This window comes from Meles meles, chromosome 11 (genome assembly GCF_922984935.1).
Source record: "Meles meles chromosome 11, mMelMel3.1 paternal haplotype, whole genome shotgun sequence".
Lineage (NCBI taxonomy): Eukaryota > Metazoa > Chordata > Mammalia > Carnivora > Mustelidae > Meles > Meles meles.
Window position 1 is genome coordinate 9,851,443 of NC_060076.1, and position 19,790 is coordinate 9,871,232.

At 39.2% G+C, this 19,790-nt stretch overlaps 1 protein-coding gene across 4 annotated transcripts in view; it reads left to right on the top strand.

Moving 5' to 3' along the window:
• SCAI (suppressor of cancer cell invasion) overlaps positions 1-19,790 on the top strand; it is a 136,034-nt gene that overhangs the window by 63,443 nt on the left and 52,801 nt on the right. For 3 of the 4 annotated variants that reach the window (XM_046023536.1, XM_046023539.1, XM_046023540.1), the window contains 2 exons: positions 18,163-18,258; positions 18,825-18,911. In XM_046023536.1, coding sequence (XP_045879492.1) covers positions 18,163-18,258; positions 18,825-18,911 — 183 coding nt within the window. The remainder of the gene's footprint in view (positions 1-18,162; positions 18,259-18,824; positions 18,912-19,790) is intronic. The other variant, XM_046023537.1, reaches the window with a different exon arrangement.

Here is a 19,790-nt window from a genome sequence, read left to right on the forward strand (position 1 = left end):
TTTTTTTTTTTTTTTAGATAAAACTCATCACAATCTTGAGCAGTCTTATTAATTTGCTTTATAATGTCTTCCTACCTAAAATTAAACGTTCCTGAGAGTAGGATCCTGTCTGTCACAATTTCTCTAGTAAGTAAGCCAGGGTCTGGCCCACAGCAGATGCTTCACAAACATTTGTTAATGAAGGATTCCCAAGACAGTGTTCACTCCTACACTCTGCTGCTTCCTATTTTGTGCTATAAAAGAATCTTTGAGATCCGCTTTTGCCTTTGCTAACAATCAGATTAATTGCATCTTTTTTTTTTTAAGATTTTATTTACTTATTTGACAGACAGAGATCACAACTACGCAGAGGCAGGCGGAGAGAGAGGAAGAGAAGCAGGCTCCCTGCTGAGCAGAGAGCCCAATGCAGGGCTTGATCCCAGGGCCTCTGCTGAAGGCAGAGGATTTAACCCACTGAGCCACCCAGGCACCCTAATTGCATCTTTTTAAAGAATTATTTTCATTAATAAAATTCAAAAAATGAACTTTAAAGCCTAGGTTTTAAGTCATTCCCCACCCCCGGAATATCATAAATCTTTAAAATTCACATGTTTAGGTTTTTTTCCTCTTTGGTCTCCAGTATTATCCAGGTGAACCTTTTTATTCAGCATTTACTTGAGCCCTAGTATGTGCCACATTCTATGTTGGGTACGGGGAATTCAAACATAAAACTACCCAATCCCTGCCATCAAATAATATGTGATGAAATTATAAAAACACAAATCTGTAGCCTCAGATTTAGTTTATCTGTTAAGCAAATTTCCCACATACCTCTGTGTGCTTGTTGAAATTAAGGCAAATAAAGTTAAAGTGGTAGTAGATTTAAAAGTATGCATGAAAATCCTGTGTGACTCCCAAACTCTTATTTTGGACTCTTAAAACATTAACAAGGTTATGGGAACTCTGAGCCCTCCTCTTCCTCCTCCCTCTTCTCTCCTTTTTCTCCCCCCCCCCCCCACCTCTTCTCCCTTCTAATTTATAGAGCTGCTTTTCATATAAAAAAAATTAACCCAGAGTTTATAATTAAATGATTTAATAACCTTTACAGAGTTGTGTAATATCAGCATTATCTAATTTTAGAACATTTAATCATCCCCAGGAGAAAGCCCTTACCCCTTAGCTGTGACTCCCCGCTTCCCCAGTCCTCAGCCCTTGGGACGCGACCATTAATCTATGTTTTGTCTCTATGGATTTCCCTATTCAGGATACTTCGTATAAATAGAATCATACAATGTGTGGTCTTTTGGACTGGCTTCTTTCCTTTAACGTGTTTTTGAGGTTCATCTATGTAGTAACATGTATTAGTACTTCATTCCTTTTATTACAGATTAATATTCTGTCATACAGATAAACCACACCTTGTCTATCTAATCAACAGTTGATAGGCATTTGAGTTATTTTGCACTTTTTGGCTGCTACAAATAATACTGGTATGAGCATTTTTGGTCAAGGTTTTGTGTTTACCTATGTTTTTTCGTTCCTTTGAGTACATACTGTGGAGTGAAATTACTGGGTCACATGGTACTCTGTGATTATCCTTTTGAGGAACTTCCAGACTTTTTCAAAGAGGCTGCACCACCAGCAGTGTGTAGTGCTTCCAGTGTCTCTACATGTCACCGACACTTGTTATTGTCTACTTTTCTAAGATTTCATTTTTTTTTTTTTAAGTTAAGTAATCTCAACACCCACTGTGGGGCTCTAACTCACGACCCCAAGATCGAGTCACATGCTCTTCCAACTGAGCCAGCCAGGTGCCCCCTTAAGATTTTATTTTATTTTATTGTTTATTTTAAGTAGGCTCCACACCTGACACAGAGCCCAACGCAGGGCTTGAACTCATGACCCTGAGATCAAGACGAGCTGAGATCAAGAGTCGGATGCTTAACCAACTGAGCCACGCAGGCACCCCAAGATTTTATTTTTAAGTGATCTCTACACCCATTGTAGGGCTTGAACTTACAACCGTGAGACTGAGAGTCGTATGTTCCACTGCCTGAGCCAGCCAGGCACTCCTATTGTCTGTCCTTTGGATGAAAGTCATTCTTGTGGTTGTGAGGTGGTATCTTATTGTGATTTTGTTGTATTTCCCAAGTGACTAATGATGTTGGGCATCTTTTCATGCATGTATTAACCAAATGTCTTTTTTTTTTTTTTTTTTTTTTTTTTTTTTTTTTTTTGAGATAGAGCAAGCTCACCTTGTGGGGAAGGAGGGCTAGAGGGAGAGATAGAGAGAATCTCAAGCAGCCCCTACACCCAGCCTGGAGCCTGATGTGGGGCTCGATCTCACAACCCTGAGATCATGACCTGAGCCAAAATCAAGAGTCGAATACTTAACAGATAGATCCGCCCAGGCACCCAGCCAAATGTCTATTCTAATCCTTTGATCATTCTTCCAATTGGGTTATTTATCCTTTATAGTTGTTCTGGATACAAGTCCTTCCTGAGCTGTAATGATTTGCAAATGTGTATTTTTCCATTCAGAGGGCTGTCTCTCCACTTTCTTGATGGTGTCATTTGAAGCAGAGAAGCTTTTATTTTAGTAAAGTCCCACTTGTTATTCGTCTCTTTCATTGTTTGTACTTTTAGTGCTTTGTCTAAGAAATCATTACCCAACCTGAAGTCATCAAGATTTACTCCTGTTTTGTTCTTTTACGCTGCTCGCTCTCATATTTAGATCTGTGAACCATTTTTAGTTAATTTTTGCGTATGGTGTGAGGTCTTAGACATTTTTTAAAATCAGAAAACATATCTTTTTCATTTGATTATTGCCATTTTTTTCATATTTTTCTTTCTTGTTCCTTGTTCTCCCTCCTTGTTTATATTCTTGTAATGCTTACATTGAATATTCAGCCCAAATCCTCTGCAACAATCTAGTTGCTCGATTTTCATCTCTGTTCTTTTCTTTATCACTTTCAGAAAATGTCTCTGAAATTTGTCCACTAAATATCATGTTTTATTTCTTTTTTTATTCATTTACTATATACGAGACATATTTCTTCTTGTAATTTCGTATCAGCACTTTTTTGCTGTACTGCTTTTCAAAAACTAGGCATTACATATTTGACCCAAAGTTTACTAGTTCTCTATATATTCTTATTTGAATATAAGAATGAGTATAGTATGAGTATGAGTATGTTTTCTCTCAGTATGTCTGAGAAGCATATTGGATTTAGCAATGGCATTTCCCTTCTTAAAAAGGAATTATTTTCCTAATCTGATTCTGAATCATAAATGAATTGTAAAGCTCAGGTAATCTCCTGCTAGAAACTCTCTGCCTGGTTAGCATCAATCTATAACTACTACAACAGTAACAGTAACACATACATTTCCACATAGTACCATACAGTTTGTAAATCACTTTTTTTTTTTTAAGATTTTATTTATTTACTTGAGAGAGAGAGCATGAGAGGGGAGAGGGTCAGAGGGAGAAGCAGACTCCCTGCTGAGCAGGGAGCCCGATGCGGGACTCGATCCGAGGACTCCAGGATCATGACCTGAGCTAAAGGCAGTCGCTCAACCAACTGGGCCACCCAGGCGCCCCATGTAAGTCACTTTTAAGTGCATCTTTATCTTTAGGCCACATGAGGACAGCATATATTGTATCCAAAACCCCTGCTAACTAGGAATGCCTGTATGGCTCAGTTGAGCATCCCAACTCTTGCTTTTGGCTCAGGTCATGATTCTGGGGTCATGAGATTGAGCCCTGCAACAGGCTTTGCTCTCAACAGGAGTCTGCTTGAGATTTTCTCTCTCTCTGCCCCCCCGCCCCTCCCCCTACTCATATACATGTGCACACGCTCTCTCTCAAATAAATAAATCTTTAAAAAAAAAAAAAAGGCTGCTAACTAGAATCAAGTTGTTTTATTTCACTCTGGTTTTGAAATGTTGTTGCAGTTGTGCAAATATATTTTACCAGCTCAAATGGGTCTCATTTTGGTCTTTTTTTAAGTGCCATTTTAATGATCACACTGATTTTTTTTTTTTAGGATTTTATGTATTTAGTTGACAAAAAATTGAGGCAGGCGGGGGGTGAGGGGTGAGCAGGCTCCCTGCTGAGCAGAGAGCCTGATGCGGGGCTCAATCCCAGGACCCTGAGTTCATGACCTGAGCCAACAAACCCACTGAGCTACGCAGGCACCCCTGATCATACTGATTTTATTTTGATTTTTAAAATTTTATTTAGTTTTAAAGTAACTGCAGAGTAAAATTGTATCTGTGGGAACAGTAGGAAACCCTAATACATGGAGAAAGTTGTGTGAGATCTAACCTTTAGGACTGTTTATTCACTGTTGTGGAAATTTATTATAATATGCCTATGATGCCTATTTCAGTTTAGTTCTTGAGCACTTGGAGCTGTCTCAGGTTCAAGAATTAATCCTTTTGACTCTTGCTCTCTAAAATATTCAGTACATAAAGACACAGGTCCCACCAGTTTGAAGTCTCCCTTCTTCATTTGTTCAGTCAGTAATTTTGTCAGTGTGTATTTGTAACTTGCAGCTATCATAAATCGCTACCTAGAAAGCAGTATTTTCTAAACTGATATGTTGATTGCCTCCCAGATGTGGAATAGTACTTTCCTTCAGTGCTATTTTAAAATCTGACAATACTAATAATGCTAGGACTCCTGGGTGGCTCAGTTGTTAAGTGTCTGCCTTTGACTCAGGACATGATCTTAGGGTCCTAGTGTCGAGTGCCACAACAGGCTCCCTGCTCAGTGGAAGCCTGCTTTTCCCTCTCCCGCTCCCCCTGCTTGTGTTCTTGCTCTCACTGTCTCTCTCTCTCTCTCTGTTGAATAAATAAATAAAATCTTTTAAAATTAAAAAACTAAAAAAACAAAACAAAACTAATAATGCTAAATTTTGGCCAAGAGGAATGGGTAAGCAAATTCATCAGGGATTTATTTTCAGTGTTTGATATAAAGGGCTCTTTTTATTTTAAACAGCCTTAATTATTTCTATGATAAAAATGGTGAGTAAAGAATATGTGTTATCGGAATGCTTTTGGGTTGCTGTTTGAGAGGGATGTGGCCAGTGATGGCCCAGGTCTATAGTTCACTGAGAGATTAGTACTCAGACTGTCTTCCATTTTCATTTTTTAAGAAAATCTATTTTACATACATACCCAAACATGGAATAATATAGGTCTATTAAAAATATTTTGGTGGATACGTAAATGAGAGGTATGTGGTGTATGGTTAAATGATATATAGTTAAATGAAAAAGTGAAAATTGTAAAAACTTCATGATCTCAGTTTATCAAAAATTTTATATTTCATTGATGTTCCATTTACCATACTAACTCTTAGTGGGGACTGTTTGCTCTTACTGCCCAGTTCAGTCCCTAACCAAAGACCAGATATATTTGGGGGCTGGTTTTCTCAAAGTGTCTGGCACGTGTAGGGTGTGTATTTTTTGTGCTTGTTTCTATAACAAAGTGCTTTATTCAGTATTAGATCTTGGTTGAAGACTTCCCTCTGTTTATCAGTGCTGTAGGTCATGTTAGAGTTCCCTAGAGTGGTGGGTTGTGGGGTGTATGGCGTTCTTGTCCACACCACCCTCCTGTTCCCTCTCCAAAGAAGTTCTTTGAGTTACATGAATTAAATACCTCTCTACTTTCAAGAGTTGATATCGTTTTTGTGCATTTCTTTTAAAATAGAGATTTCCTTGGTAAAAATGAAAAGAAAGGTTTTTTTGGTTTTCCCCTCTTCTAGTTGTGTTGGTCTGAATAGAAAACAGGATCATAATGTTTATAGAGAATAAAAAATATATTGGGGTCTGGACCAGCTTTGGGATTTGGGGACAGTGGGGACTCAGCTGGACTAGCGTGGCCTTTAACATGGTGCCCTTCATTCCCGACCTTCCTTTCACTATTAGTGCTTATCTTCTGGCTAGCTTGCCTTTGTGTTTTCACTTACTTTTTCTTTGGGGGGCTGTTGTGGAGGGGGAGGAGGAAGGTTAGAGGGAGTGAGAGAATCCCAAGCAGGCCTCACTTGCAGCACAGAGCCCAGCTTGGGACTTGATCCCAGGACCCTGAGATCATGACCTGAGCTGAAATCAAGAGTCAGACACTTAACCAACTGAGTGACCCTGGTGCCCCAACTTTTTTCTTGAGTTCACGAAGTGTTATTAAACTTACAGTGCAGTGTCATATACTTTCAGACAAGTACACATATTTTCGTGTGTATAATGTATTTTTTACCAACAGAGCACATCTGTGTGGTTTGACTTGGATGAAGAAAGAGAACACATAGCACCACAGCAGTCCCCTTGTGTCCCCCTCACTTGGACTTAAACTCCTTATGAGCAGAGCAAAAAAGTGCATTTCAGTGCGTGAAAGGCTTCAGAGTTTTTATGTAGTATCTTCCTTGGGTATAATAAATTCCCTTTTTACTCTTGAAGATGTGTCTTCCCACCTTATATTAAGTCTTTCATCTAACTTGTCAGAGCCTTTTGATTCTCCTAGATGTGAATATCTTAATGAAGTGTTTTTCTTGACTGAAAATATCTCCTTATATTATGTGCATAATAAATAAGTTCTTTCCACTCACTGTGTCAGAAAACATAGCCCAAGACAGTGAGAAATGGATGAAATGAATGGTGTTTTTCTTTTAGTAGCTCTTGCATGTAGTTACAGTAGTAATGAAGTGAGAATAATGTTAGAAATATCTTTGAATACTGTCAGAAAATGATCAAAAGCCCAAGTGCTTGCAGGGTTCCAGTTACCATGGTGACTAAGACTGCTAGAGCAGAATGAAGTACTTGCTGGGATTATATAAGGCAGCATCTTGAGACATGTGTTAGAGATACACAGCTGTGTCTACCAGAGAGATCCATGACTTTTGGGGCTATGAGACAACAGAGGCCTCCGAATCACTGATTATTTGACTCCAGAGAAGCAGATACACTTAGCCAAAATAAGCATTGGAGGCCATAAATATAAATATATATATTGACAGAGAAGTATATCAAAGAGAAGTGTAATGGTGTTAAGTAAAAATAACTGCAGAAATTATTTTGATTAAATATGCTCCCAATATTTAAGTTAAAGAGGAAATCCCCTACATAGGAAAGGATAACTGGGAAATTAAGGGTTTGCTCCCTTGGCCCCTTCCTACCCCACCTCCTCCTTCCCCTTTCTTCCCTCTTTTTCTGCTGCTCCCTATTCCTTCTCTTCTTTCCTCAAAAAAATTAATATTTTCCTAGAGGCGAGTTCTGCAGACGGGTAATAGTAAAATATATGTGATTTCAGAGATAATACTTAAACTATCTGTACAAGCCTGTGACGAATGCTTTTGTCTTCTGTGGTTTACCATTCAAAAGAATTGCACACACATTTGAGGTCGACTGCCACCAGAGCACAGCAGGTATCTTGATCATGTGATCTAGAGAAGCATTGACTAATAAGAATTTAATATGAGCCACAAATGTGATTTTAAATTTTCTAGTAGCCGGATCTTAAAAAGGTAAATAAAAAAGAAGTGAAATTAAGGTTAGTAATGTATTTTGTTTGATCCAGTAATTCTAAAATACTTTATTTCCACATGTCATCAATATAGAAAAATTGAGATCTTTTATCTCCTTTTTTCCTCACACTTAGTTTTTGAAGTACACTGAATATTCTTACTCACATACATTCTTAATTACATACATTTCAGTTCAGATGGGCCACTTTTCAAGGACGCAGTACCCATATATGGCTATTGGCTCCGACAAAATACCTCCCACTTTCAGCTTCCGTTCTCAGAATGGTCTGCTGTACTTTCTGGTGAATACATGCGGGCATTTGTCGGGGGGTGAGGGGTTCTCTTCTTCACAAGTCTGTCAGACGTGGCATTTGTTTCTTCTTTCTCTTCCTGTACAGATGCCAGTGGCCTGCAGGTCTTTTGGACCCACCTGTGTTTGGGGATTTGAGAGATACTTTGTTACCCACTGTGTAGTTTGCTAGGACTATCGTAATGAAATACCACCGATGGGGTGGCTTAAACAGCAGAAATTGATTGTCTCACAGTTCTGGAGCTTAGAAGTCCAGGAGCAAGGTGCTGTAGGGCTGGTTCTGTCCCAGGCTTCTCTCTTCGGCTTGCAGATGGCTGTTTTCTTTCTCATACGGTCACCCTTCTGTGCATGTCTCTCTATGTGTCCCTATCTCCTCCTGATAAGGACTGTATTAGTGCCCCCCCAAAAGGCCTTGTTTTAATTTAATTACTCTACTTCTTTCAAGGCCCCGTCTCCAAAGGCATATTCTGAGGTACTGGGGGCCAGGACTTCAATAATATGAACTAGTGGGTGACATAGTTTGCCCATAACATAGCTCTTCTTTTTGCTGAAAATATTGTCTGCGAGTTTTTGGTTTTGTTACCTAGTGGTTCTCTCTGTCCTTGGAATGGATCTGAGTGAATTAAAGACTGTGCTGCTGCTCTTTCCCCAGAATCCAGAAAATCAGTGATTTAAATGCTGTACCAAAATTTTAAAAAATAAAAAAAGATGAGTGTATTTCTAATTAGTTCTCTCTGACCATCACGGTTCAGTATAACCTGATCTGGAACATTACTGTTTATGAATATCTTAATTGCCTGGCTAGGAACAGAAATAGGGCTTCTTCGCCTTTTTAGTTGCTAGTGGGTGAGATCAAGCATCGGTAAGGGGGAAGGTGTTTGTGTTTACTTTTTGAGGTCTCCCAGGAGAAGCGTAAAGAGAAAAAGTGAAGATGTTTTAAGAACAATGGATTTCACAAGATCCTTCAAACACCCTCATTCGCATCTATTTTCTTGGTTTATAAACGAGACCGAAGCTGTGGCTCATTAAGCAATAGCTTATGTTAATAGGATAAGTTCTGATTTGGGAATTGCTATTTCAGAGAAGTGGTTCCTCAGTATAGAAGTTAAGATCCCAGAATTCCAGGGGAGCTCTGGTAGCCTCTTCTCTGGAGGTGATGCAGGTGGACCCTCGACGGTAGGACTGGCACAGTTAACTCCCTGGCTTCTTGCACTCCTCTCCTGGTTCGCAGAGGAATTCATGGCTGTAGAGCTTGGGTATTGTCATACCTGCAAAATAGTCATGGACGCTTGGTGGGAAAGGCAACGACACCATAGAGGGGACATGGGATCTAAAACTTGACTGTCTTTTTTTCCCTATGAGCAGGGTGCCATTAGAAGCAAATTTATTAATAGTTCCATTTCTAAATGTAAGAATTTTTATACTTCCCCTGGAGCCAGTTCATAGGAGGAAGAGACACCATTCCATAGCTTTTTTTTGGCTCTGAATTCAAACTGGGCATGATTATTCAAAATTGTCCAAATTTGCAAACCATTATTAGGAATGGAACAATTTGCTAAGTGCCTTCTTTTTTTTTTTTTTTTTTAATATTTCATTTATTTGTTTGGCAGAGAGAGAGCACAAGCAGGGGGAGTGGCAGGCTGAGGGAAAGGGAGAAGCAGACTCCCCACTGAGCTGAGAGCCCAACATGGGTCTCAATCCTAGAACCCTGGGATCATGACCTGAGCCAAAGGCAGTTGTTTAACCAGCTGAACCACCCAGGCACCCCTGCTAAGTGCCTTCTATGTGCCCACACCATCCTAGATATGGGGCTAGAGATAGGAGCAGGATACCAAGATAGAGAAGATGTCCACCTTCAGCCTAGTCAAGCACTCTTGGGCACTTTCTGTCAAACCCTCATTTAAAAAACGCTTTGCTCCCTCCTCAGTAAACAAAAGGGTTGATACTGTGGTATCATTAAGGTACCCTCCCCTAAAGGAAGCACTCAGCTTTAACAGCCTGCACCTGTTGGTACCCTGGCACCTTCAAAGTCACTATTCCTAGACCTAAATTTGAAAACCAGATATACCAGTTGGTGAAAAAAAAAGTGCTAGTGTTAAAACAAGGAATTGCTCAATTGACTTGACAAGTCCCAAACACAGTTTTGTCTGATATACAGATGGACACAGAGGCATGGATCAGAACAACGGTGTCACTGTAGTACAGGCCTCTCTGTGTAAACTAGACTATGTGATGGGACGCTGTGCTTCTTGACTGAAAACCTTGTTCAGAGAAGTTGAATTATGCCCTTGACCATAGCTTTGTTAGAGGTCAGTTGCATCCCATGACCTGGGGAGCAGAATGAGCTCACAGAGAAGAAATTTACTAGTGTAGAATCAAAATCTAGGTTGTTTTCCCTTACAGTAGAAAGAAGAGAACATTAGATTAGTGGTTAGAAGGTTTGGATCTGAATCACAGCTAAACAATTTACTGGTCATGAGTTCTCAGGCCACTCACTTTAAGCTCCTTGATCCCCTGTGTGTGTGTGTGTGTGTGTGTGTGTGTGTGTGTGTGTGTGTGTGTGTGTTTACATATGCATGCCCTGGAGAAGCCAAGCATTTAAGGACAGGCTTGGGAAAGAGAAGCCAGAAGAAGAGAACAGAAAGAAGAGAGAATTACAAGATGGTAGAAGTGGTCAAGAGCGGCACGCCCCAGGAAGGACTGACATGCAGAGGATGGAAAAGCGGCTGCTGAACTGGGATGTCAGGTGTGGGTGGGCATCAGTGATCCTAGCTAATTCAGTTTAGTTAAGACATTTGATTTATAGAAACCCAGAAGAGATTCCTAAATTTTGGCATCTCAACATACTCTGGAAACAGCTCTGGGAACCAGTTTTAATCATTTGCACTGCACTTCTGCCTCATGTAGTCTCCTAACTTTTGTTGATACAGTTTAGGATTTTAAAAAAAGAGTGAGATAAGTGTCATACTTTCAATTTCCTCTGAAGCTTTGGAAGAAGAGTATGAGCAGCCAATTTATAACATAGGTGCCTTTGCAGAAAGTGAAATATCAGGTCATTTAGCTTACAGGATAATTCACAGGGCCCCATTTAATTTAATTCTATGGACCATTAATTTCCCATCTCTAACGTCAGTAATAATGACCAAATGATATATTCAGAGTAACACCATAGTCAAGCTCTGAATAGTAGAGGCATTTGTCTAGAACTCTTTATAAAATACCTCAGTTAGTTTTAGACTGTAATCGAATTATAGCAGTGTGTTTATTAGCTTCTGCGATGTGTCTCATTAGAGAAAGGGTGATCATAGGACTTACCCTAAGTTAAAAAAAACTTAACTCTGTATTGAAAAAGAAATTCCTGTCTTTATAGCTGAGTTTTTAGACTGGCGTGGCATATATTCTAAATTCTTTTGTGGGAAATAGTATAGAATTTAGCCAACATTGTTCAGACCTATAAATCAGAAAATATTTGTATACTTAGTACTTATTGTCAGGAGCCTTGTTCTAGACTTACAGATTGCCTTCTACATGTTTTTAGCCCAGGTGCAGAATTCCCTTCCTTAAAGCTTTTTACACTGAACACCTGAAATTATATTATGTCGTCATGAAATAAAACACTGAATTCTAGTTGTTTTCTCAGTTAACAATGTGTATTACTGAGGTTTAGTAAATCTGTCAGTTTGGGAAACTCAGAGTAACTTAAGCAGGCACATGCTTCCTTGAAAATTTGCCTACAGACTTTGTACAATATCTGTAAAGAAGCCCCCAGTTGTGGTCAGTTCTCGTGGAGGTGATGTTGCTGCTTCACACTGTTATATAATATACAGTCTTCCTAGCAGCAGCCACATGATAAGAGTCTTAACGATTCTGGCAGCAACTTCAATTTTAAAATGTCTGATTAGCACTTTCTCACTAGAGGTATATGGAGATATTAAAAAAACAAAAGATGAAAACTTACAACAAATGTGGAAACTGATATCTATAGTTAACTTATTTCTATAATCTGGAATGAATTTCTCCTTATCATAAGGATAAGGAAACAGATTTAAAAATGTAGTTACTAACTCATTCTTGTTATGTGCACCTGAAAATTTCACATAGTCCTTTTGCTTATTTTATTCATTGTCTTCACATTCAGTAAAGAAATGCTTATCTTATTTCACTTATTAACTCCACTTGCATAACTATTCAAGAATAGTATGAAGAGGGGCACCTGGGTGGCTCAGTGGGTTAAAGCCTCTGCCTTCAGCTCAGGTCATGATCCCAGGGTCCTGGGATCGAGCCCCGCATCAGGCTCTCTGCTCAACAGGAGCCTGCTTCCTCCTCTCTCTCTCTGCCTGCCTCTCTGCCTACTTGTGATCTCTATCTGTCAAATAAATAAATAAAATCTTAAAAAAAAAAAGAGAATAGTATGAAGATGTTTATTGCAACATTTTTGTAACAGGGAATAACTGGAAGCAATAATAATGTCCGTTGGGAAGGGATTGGTTAAGTAAATTGGTTATCGTGTGCTACATTATATGCAGTAAATATTGAGATAATTGTATGCATTTAAAAAACCCTGATATATTTTTAAATTTAAAGAACATGTAAAAGTAAACATACAAATAATAAAATAAAAGGTATATTGTAGAACATTATATATTTACTTAAATGTACATAGAAAATGCATTCTTTTTTTTTTTTTTTTAAGATTTTTATTTATTTGACAGAGAGAAATCACAAGAGAGGCAGGCAGAGAGAGAGGAAGGGAAGCAGGCTCTCCGCTGAGCAGAGAGCCCAATGCGGGACTCGATCCTAGGATCCTGAGATCATGACCTGAGCCGAAGGCAGTGGCTTAACCCACTGAGCCACCCAGGCGCCCCCTAGAAAATGCATTCTTAATGGTGGTTATTTTGGGGGGCTAGAATTGAGGGGGGAAGCAATAGGGTATTTTTTTACAATGTGTAGCATTTTATTTTCCAATTGACTTATATTATTTTCAGAATTGAAAAAGAAAAAAAATACAATATTTCTATGATAGATTGCTTGTAAAAATCCTTCCCTTCCCTATATCCATGCCCACGAGCCATCCCCTCCCACAGTCTGTGCTCGGCCAAGGGGATTGCTTTGGCCAATGGAACAGCTCAGACATGATGCAAAGAATCAAAAAGAATGCTGCATATTAGAACTGCCCTCTCTTTTGCTGCTTTTGGGATCCTCAGCTGAGCTAGCCTGTTGGATGAGAAACACATGACCCAGCACCCTAGCTGCCAGTCAGGTAACTGCCAGATGTCTAAGGGAGGCCCTCCACCACTAGCTGTCCACACTTGCATGAGCGAGGTCTGGCTAAGACTTGTGTTATGGCTTTATTAGCTGATAATGGCCTTTGTTTCTCTTGCATATTATCTTCTCTCTCTCTGTCTGTCTCTGATGGTCACTTCTTTCTCTTTTACCTATGCAGCTCTCTTTCTTCAAGCAGCTTTCCCGACTACTCAAGCCCTCCAGTGTATCTCTTTTCTACACTCAGTCCTATATAATTTAATACTTAGGTGCTGTTTTTCCTCTCTTTTTGTATATGTGTTCATCTTTTCCATCTAACTGAATTTATGCTCCTTGATTGTAGAGATCGTGTTACACACCACTTTCTCTGGCCTTCGTAATACTTAGCACTGGATAGAATTATATGCAGTAACCAGATTTTCTCCTTCCATCCCATGACTTCAAAAGACACCTTGCCGGGGCGCCTGGGTGGCTCAGTTGGTTAAGCAACTGCCTTTGGCTCAGATCATGATCCTGGAGTCCTGGGATCAAGTCCCACATCAGGCTCCTCGCTCAGTAGGGAGTCTGCTTCTCCCACTAACGTCTCTCCTCTCATGCTCTCTCTCTATCTCTCAAATAAATAAATAAAATCTTCAAAAGACACCTTGCCTAACTACAAGGCAGGTGTCACCAATAGCAAGATACCCAACTAGGACAAGAGAAAAGCTATAGAAACATAAGCTGTATTTGTGTCTTCTCTGTAGCTCTCTTACTTCCTTGGAATTATGTATCCTTTGTTAAGTAAATTACAGAATATATGGCAGCCTTTTGTGTGTGCGGGGAGAGTCTCTTTCTGCTAATCTCAAATATGTATGTATACTATACACTGTGCTACATATGATTATATTAAACTTGAAAAAATGTTAACAATATAGTAAGCGAGAAAAGTTTACATTACAGAGCAAGACAAGTACTGTGCCTGTATACACAAATACTGTGTATATGTGTGTATATATATCCCTCCCCTCCCATCCCCAAACAACTGAACAATAATAAACTACTACCTCAAATTTCATTAGTTTAGTATAATTTACCAAGAATATTCAGCTTACTTAGTGAGATAAACAAAGGATTTCTTTTATACTTGAAGGTTAAACTTAGGTTAAATGAGAGAATTTAAAGTCCCTCGTTTGGGGGTGCCTGGGTGACTCAGATAGTCTGTTAAGGTCATGATCCTAGGGTATTGGGATCAAGCCCTGTGTGGGGCTCCCTGCTCAGCACGGAGTCTGCTTCTCCGTCTCCCTCTACTGTTCCCCCTGCTTGTGCTCTCTCACTCTCTCTGTCAAATAAATAAATAAATCTTAAAAAAAAAAATAGAAGTCTCTCTTTGGTGGGTACTTTGGTGGCTCAGTGGGTTAAGCATCCAACTTTTGATTTCAGCTCAGGTCATGATCTCAGGATTATGAGATCGAGCCCTGCATTGGGTTCCATGCTGGGTGTGAAGCCTTCTTAAGACTCTCTCTCTCTCTCGCTCTCTCTCTCTCTCTCTCTGCCTCTCCCCGCGAACCTCACACCCTTTTCTCACGAGTGTGCACATTCTCTCTCTCTCTCTCTCTCTCTCAAAAAAAGAAGTATCTCCTTTTACCATGAAACATTTAAGTGTTTTCTCGATTTTAGGTATTTTAGTAGCCATTTGGGTTATAAGGGTCATTCTGAAATACAGCCTTCACTTCTTTGCTTAGTTGAAAATAGTGCTAGTGGTGATCAGAGGGTTATTGATTTAACTGAATTTGTATTAGCATAGACAGGTAGATTAATGAAAAAGAATAGAGTCCCCAAACACAGCCACTTTGTCTGACAACCCCAAATAGCAATGCTCAGGTACACTGAGATTCATTGTACTATTTTCTACTTTTGTATATGTCTGAAACCTTCCAGCATAAAGAAAACTTTAAGATATAACTTAAAAAAAATAGATACTTTTCATAAAAGCAATAAAAATATGAGACATTGTAATAATGTGAACCAGGTAATATTAGATCTTTATGCAAAAACATTATAAAATTTATTTAGTGCCTATTTTCAACATAAATGAAAAGGGGTACTATTGACACTAAAAATTATTTTTTAAACGTCAGTTCTCCAAATGGATGTCTAGATTCATTCAAGTCTCATTAGAACCCATTAGGATTTTTTTTTTGGTAGAACTTTGATAAGCTGATTTTAATGTTCATATGCAAGTATAAGGAACCAAGAATAACCAAGGTATTCCTTTAAAAAAAAGAAGAAACATGTCACACTTGTTTTTTAAGGTTTTATTTATTTATTTGTCAGAGAGAGAGAACAAGCAGGGGAGCATCAGGCAGAGGGAGAAGCAGGCTCCCTGCTGAGCAAGGAGCCTGCTGTGGGACTCGATTCCAGGATCTTGGGATCACGACCTGAGCCGAAGGCAGACACTTAACCGACTGAACCACCCAGGCATCCTGATGCCACACTTTTTAGTAAAGCTATAGTAATTAACAGAATGTTAATGAGGAACTAGAAAAACCAGTAGAATAGAACAAAGAGCTGAGACCCCAGCATAAGGGAAAATTGATGTCTGCGATTCTAGTCCTGTCAAATTATTCAAAAGTCAAATGATGTTTTAAAAATTTTTTTTAAGATTTATTTATTATAGTGCAAGGGAGAAAGAGCACAAACTAGGGAGGGGCAGAGAGGAGAGAAAGAATCTCAAGCAGACTCTGTGTTGAGCATGGAGCCTGATGCGGGGCTCTGTCTTAAGACCCTGAGATCATGACCTGAGCAGAAACCAAGAGTCAGATGCTTAACCAGTTGCTCCCGTCATGGGATTAAAAAAAAAAAAAAACAAAATGAATTCAGGGGGCGCCTGGGTGGCTCAGTCGTTGGGCGTCTGCCTTTGGCTCAGGTCATGATCCCAGGGTCTTGGGATCGAGCCCCACATCGGGCTTTCTGCTCAGCAGGGAGCCTGCTTCCCTGTTTCTCTCAGCCTGCCACTCTGCCTACTTGCGATCTCTCTCTCTCTCTGTCAAGTAAATAAAATCTTTTTTAAAAATTAATTCAGATAGAATTTGTTAACATATATCTGAAATATTGGTTATATTAAAGAGTTAAATTTGGAAGGTGAAACTTTAAATCTTTTAAAAGGCTATATTATTGTATAGGTGAGTTTCTTTAAAAAGACAGAAAAAGACAGGAACTTTCCATAGAGATTGAGTTGATACCTTTTGGTAACTATTCATAAAAAAACCTGAAAGCCAAATCAGTAAACACGAGAAGACCAGTCATAGACTCGGGTAAGAAGAGTACCTCACTGGAATCAGTGGGTGGTTATTGTTTGTTTGTAAAACAACCAGTGTTGGGCAGTACGACCTTCACAAGATTTGGTTGACTCTTCATTGGATTCACCTAGCTTTCACAAACCAACAGCCATAGCCATAGTTTTTTGAAACTTGCCTCTTTTTCTCTTCTAGAGGTTTTTACAGATACCTTGAGCTTATGAGGCTTCTGCAAGACAACTGGATCCTCAGGTCCTTCTCCCTGATCTAGCTTGTTCCAATGAAAAAATACACTTGGGACCACATTCATAGATTTATTCACAGGCTCTAAGGAAGGTTTTGCCCTGAGGATGCAACTCCGTTGTTAGTGGTGTTTGTAGCCATCATGTCCCCATCGTATCTTTTAAACTTACACACGAGAAACTGTTCTTGCCATCCTGAAAGTTCTCGAACTGGTGGGTCATCACTTTTCCTTTTCAGCCCAGCTTGCAGCTAGTTCTTTTCTGAGTTCATCTCTTTTTCGTGTTCATGAAATGCCCCTAATAGCATCCGGGGCTAGTAGCATACTTTTCCCAGCTTCTTTGTATAAATCCATATGTTCACTAGTCACTTTAACCGCTCTCCAAGTCGTTGCAGGCAGATGCTGTTTTGCCTCTGTATTGTATGTGTCATCATTTTTCTAGCCTTCGGTGACAGTTTTGTGTTGCTCAGTTCCAATGCCAGTGTTGCATATGTTCTGTATTTGTTATGGCATTAGCCTGTTCCTGGTATCCACTTCTGTACTGGCTTTTCCTCAGTGAGGCCTGCTGTAACCGCTCCAACATTTTAGTGCCTCACTACAATAGAGATTATTTCTAGCTCCCGTGTTAGCTGTAAGTTGTCTGCAGTTCTAAGGCTCCATTAAATGGGTCTGACTCTGTGTTCCAGGCTAAGGAGCAGCCCTATCTTGGTCTTAGATTGGAGGGAAGTGAAAATGCTGAACTGCGTAGTATCTCTCATGTCCTCTTCTCAGACATGGTGTGGGTAACTTGCAATTATATTTCATCGGCCAGAGCAAGTCTTAATTAAGGCCAGGCCCAGTGTTCGTATGACAGGGAAGAATTTGTCTCTAAGGCATGTGGTTTGAGTCACCAGACCCAAGGGCAGGGATGTATAGTTCACCTACAGAGAGAAGATAGAGTAATCAAGAAAGTAATACACCCGCACATCCATTGCTGGATACATTCCCTAAAGCAGCAGTGTTTTTCAGAGTGCTGAGTTCTTATGTGAAGATAATGAAATTCTAATATGAAGATAACATTTGGAAGCTATCAGTGCATAAGTGGCTAAGATAAGATCACCCCAGGAGAAGAAAGAGAATGCTAGAAACCTCGTGGGGACAGGTGTCTACAAAAGAGACTAAGAATGAACAGAGGTGGGGAGAAGAATAGGAAAGAACGAGTCCTGGACTCTTACAGAACCATTTCTGCTCCAAAAATTACAACTTTTTAAAAAAGAAAGCCTGCAGGGCGCCTGGGTGGCTCAGTCGAAGGCAGATGCCTTCAGCTCAGGTCATGATCCCGGGTCGTGGGATAGAGCCCTGCATCAGGCTTCCTGCTCTGTGGGGAGCCTGCTTCTCCCTCTCCCTTTCCCACTGCTTGTGTTCCCTCTCTCACTGTGTCTCTCTCTATCAAATAAATAAAATCTTTAAAAAAAGAAAGAAAGAAAGCCTGAATGCAGATGCTTTAAATCTCTCTAGTTTATACCATCACAAGTCTTAATTTCCAAATAGCCTAGGAGTTTTAAAAGTAATACTTGTTTGTTTGTCATTACAGAGATTTGCCACAATATGGGCAGAAGCAGTGGCAGTCCTATTTTGGAAGAACTTTCGATGTGTACACCAAACTCTGGAAGTTCCAGCAGCAGCATCGGTAAAGGAATTTTACAGTTACAGGAGAGTGAAGGGCCAGTTTATGTTAGTTCCAGTTTTGACCTTTACTACCTCAGTATGCTTTATCTCTTGGTGCATTTTAATATAGTTCATCTTCATGACACAAAGGAAAATAAATAGATTTTTTTCCTATTTACTTAAGTTTTTAAAATGTAATGTTCTCATCTGATCTTTAAAGAGAGTGTTATATCCGAAATGGTTCAGATTAACATAGGTAGGCTTGATGCATGGTTTCGTTCTAAAATAGGTGTTGTTTATTTGGTCAAAGCTGTTTTGGGGGGAGGTTGTTGCTTTTAGTTTTCATGAGCATCGCTCAAAGAAGATTCTTTTCCTATTTCAGCGTACTTTAGGTAGACATTTAATACATGCTTTTTTAATTTAATTGAATGATGTTGAAATCTCATGAAAAATTCATGAATTTGAATTCATGAATTCAGACTTTCATGCTGAATTGGGTGGTATTTTATCCTATTAAATTTATAGATTTGGTTATTTTTGGAATTTATAGTCTCTTATTTCTATTTTCTTATCTCCTATGTGAAACAGACAAGTCTTGGATAATCGGTATGGCTTGAAGCGGTGGCAAATAGGGGAAATTGCTTCTAAGATTGGGCAGCTATACTACCATTATTAGTAAGTGAATTGCACATGGAAAAAATAAAGCATTGTCCTGATTTAAACACAGCATGCAGAAGTATGCATAATATACTTACTTGGTAGGAGGGAAAACTAAGGCATTACAAATGAACCCCAGATCGTCGTGATCAAAACAGTATTATGAAATGATCTTCCATAAACCAAGTAACATTATTTGCTTCAAAGGCTTGCCTTCCTAGCAGTTCATTTGGGCAGACTCATCTATAACTTAAATACTCATGATCTTGGTTTTAGATAAATCATAAATATGAAATGAATTTATAGTTCTTAATGGCTTCACTTAAATCTTGATCATATCGTAACTATATATTTGAATGAGTGGTTTTTGGGGGAATACTTTAAAACTTATATTTGTAGGAGTTGTTACATGAAGCAGGTTACATGAAGGTTACATGAAGCAGATAAATCTCACTGATGAGATGAGATCCTTAATGATGAGTCAAGGAAAGAAGTTAATTCCTTTTCGGAATCTAAATCTCATTGAGTATCGGGTATACCATAAAAAGCTTGGACCATATGGAATTTCTTCCTCTTCCTGTCTCTTGGCATGCCATCCAACATTCCCCCATTAAAATCACTCTTTCAGGTAGAATATTTTCTTAAGAAGTCTCTTGTAAAACTAGAAATGATAAACAGAGAACCTGATTCATCAGCATCCTCTGAAGATTAATACGGATTAGTACATTTCTGAGTCCTATGAGAAACTGAAGAAATGAGCCAAAGGACAAGTGACTCTGTATGGATTTGGGGAAGGCCATGAAAGTTCTGGTGGAAAGATGTAACTGGGTGGGATGCTGTTTGGAGAATCCTTTTAAAGAATGAGAATAAATGTGTACTTTGGATTGCCATCAGAAA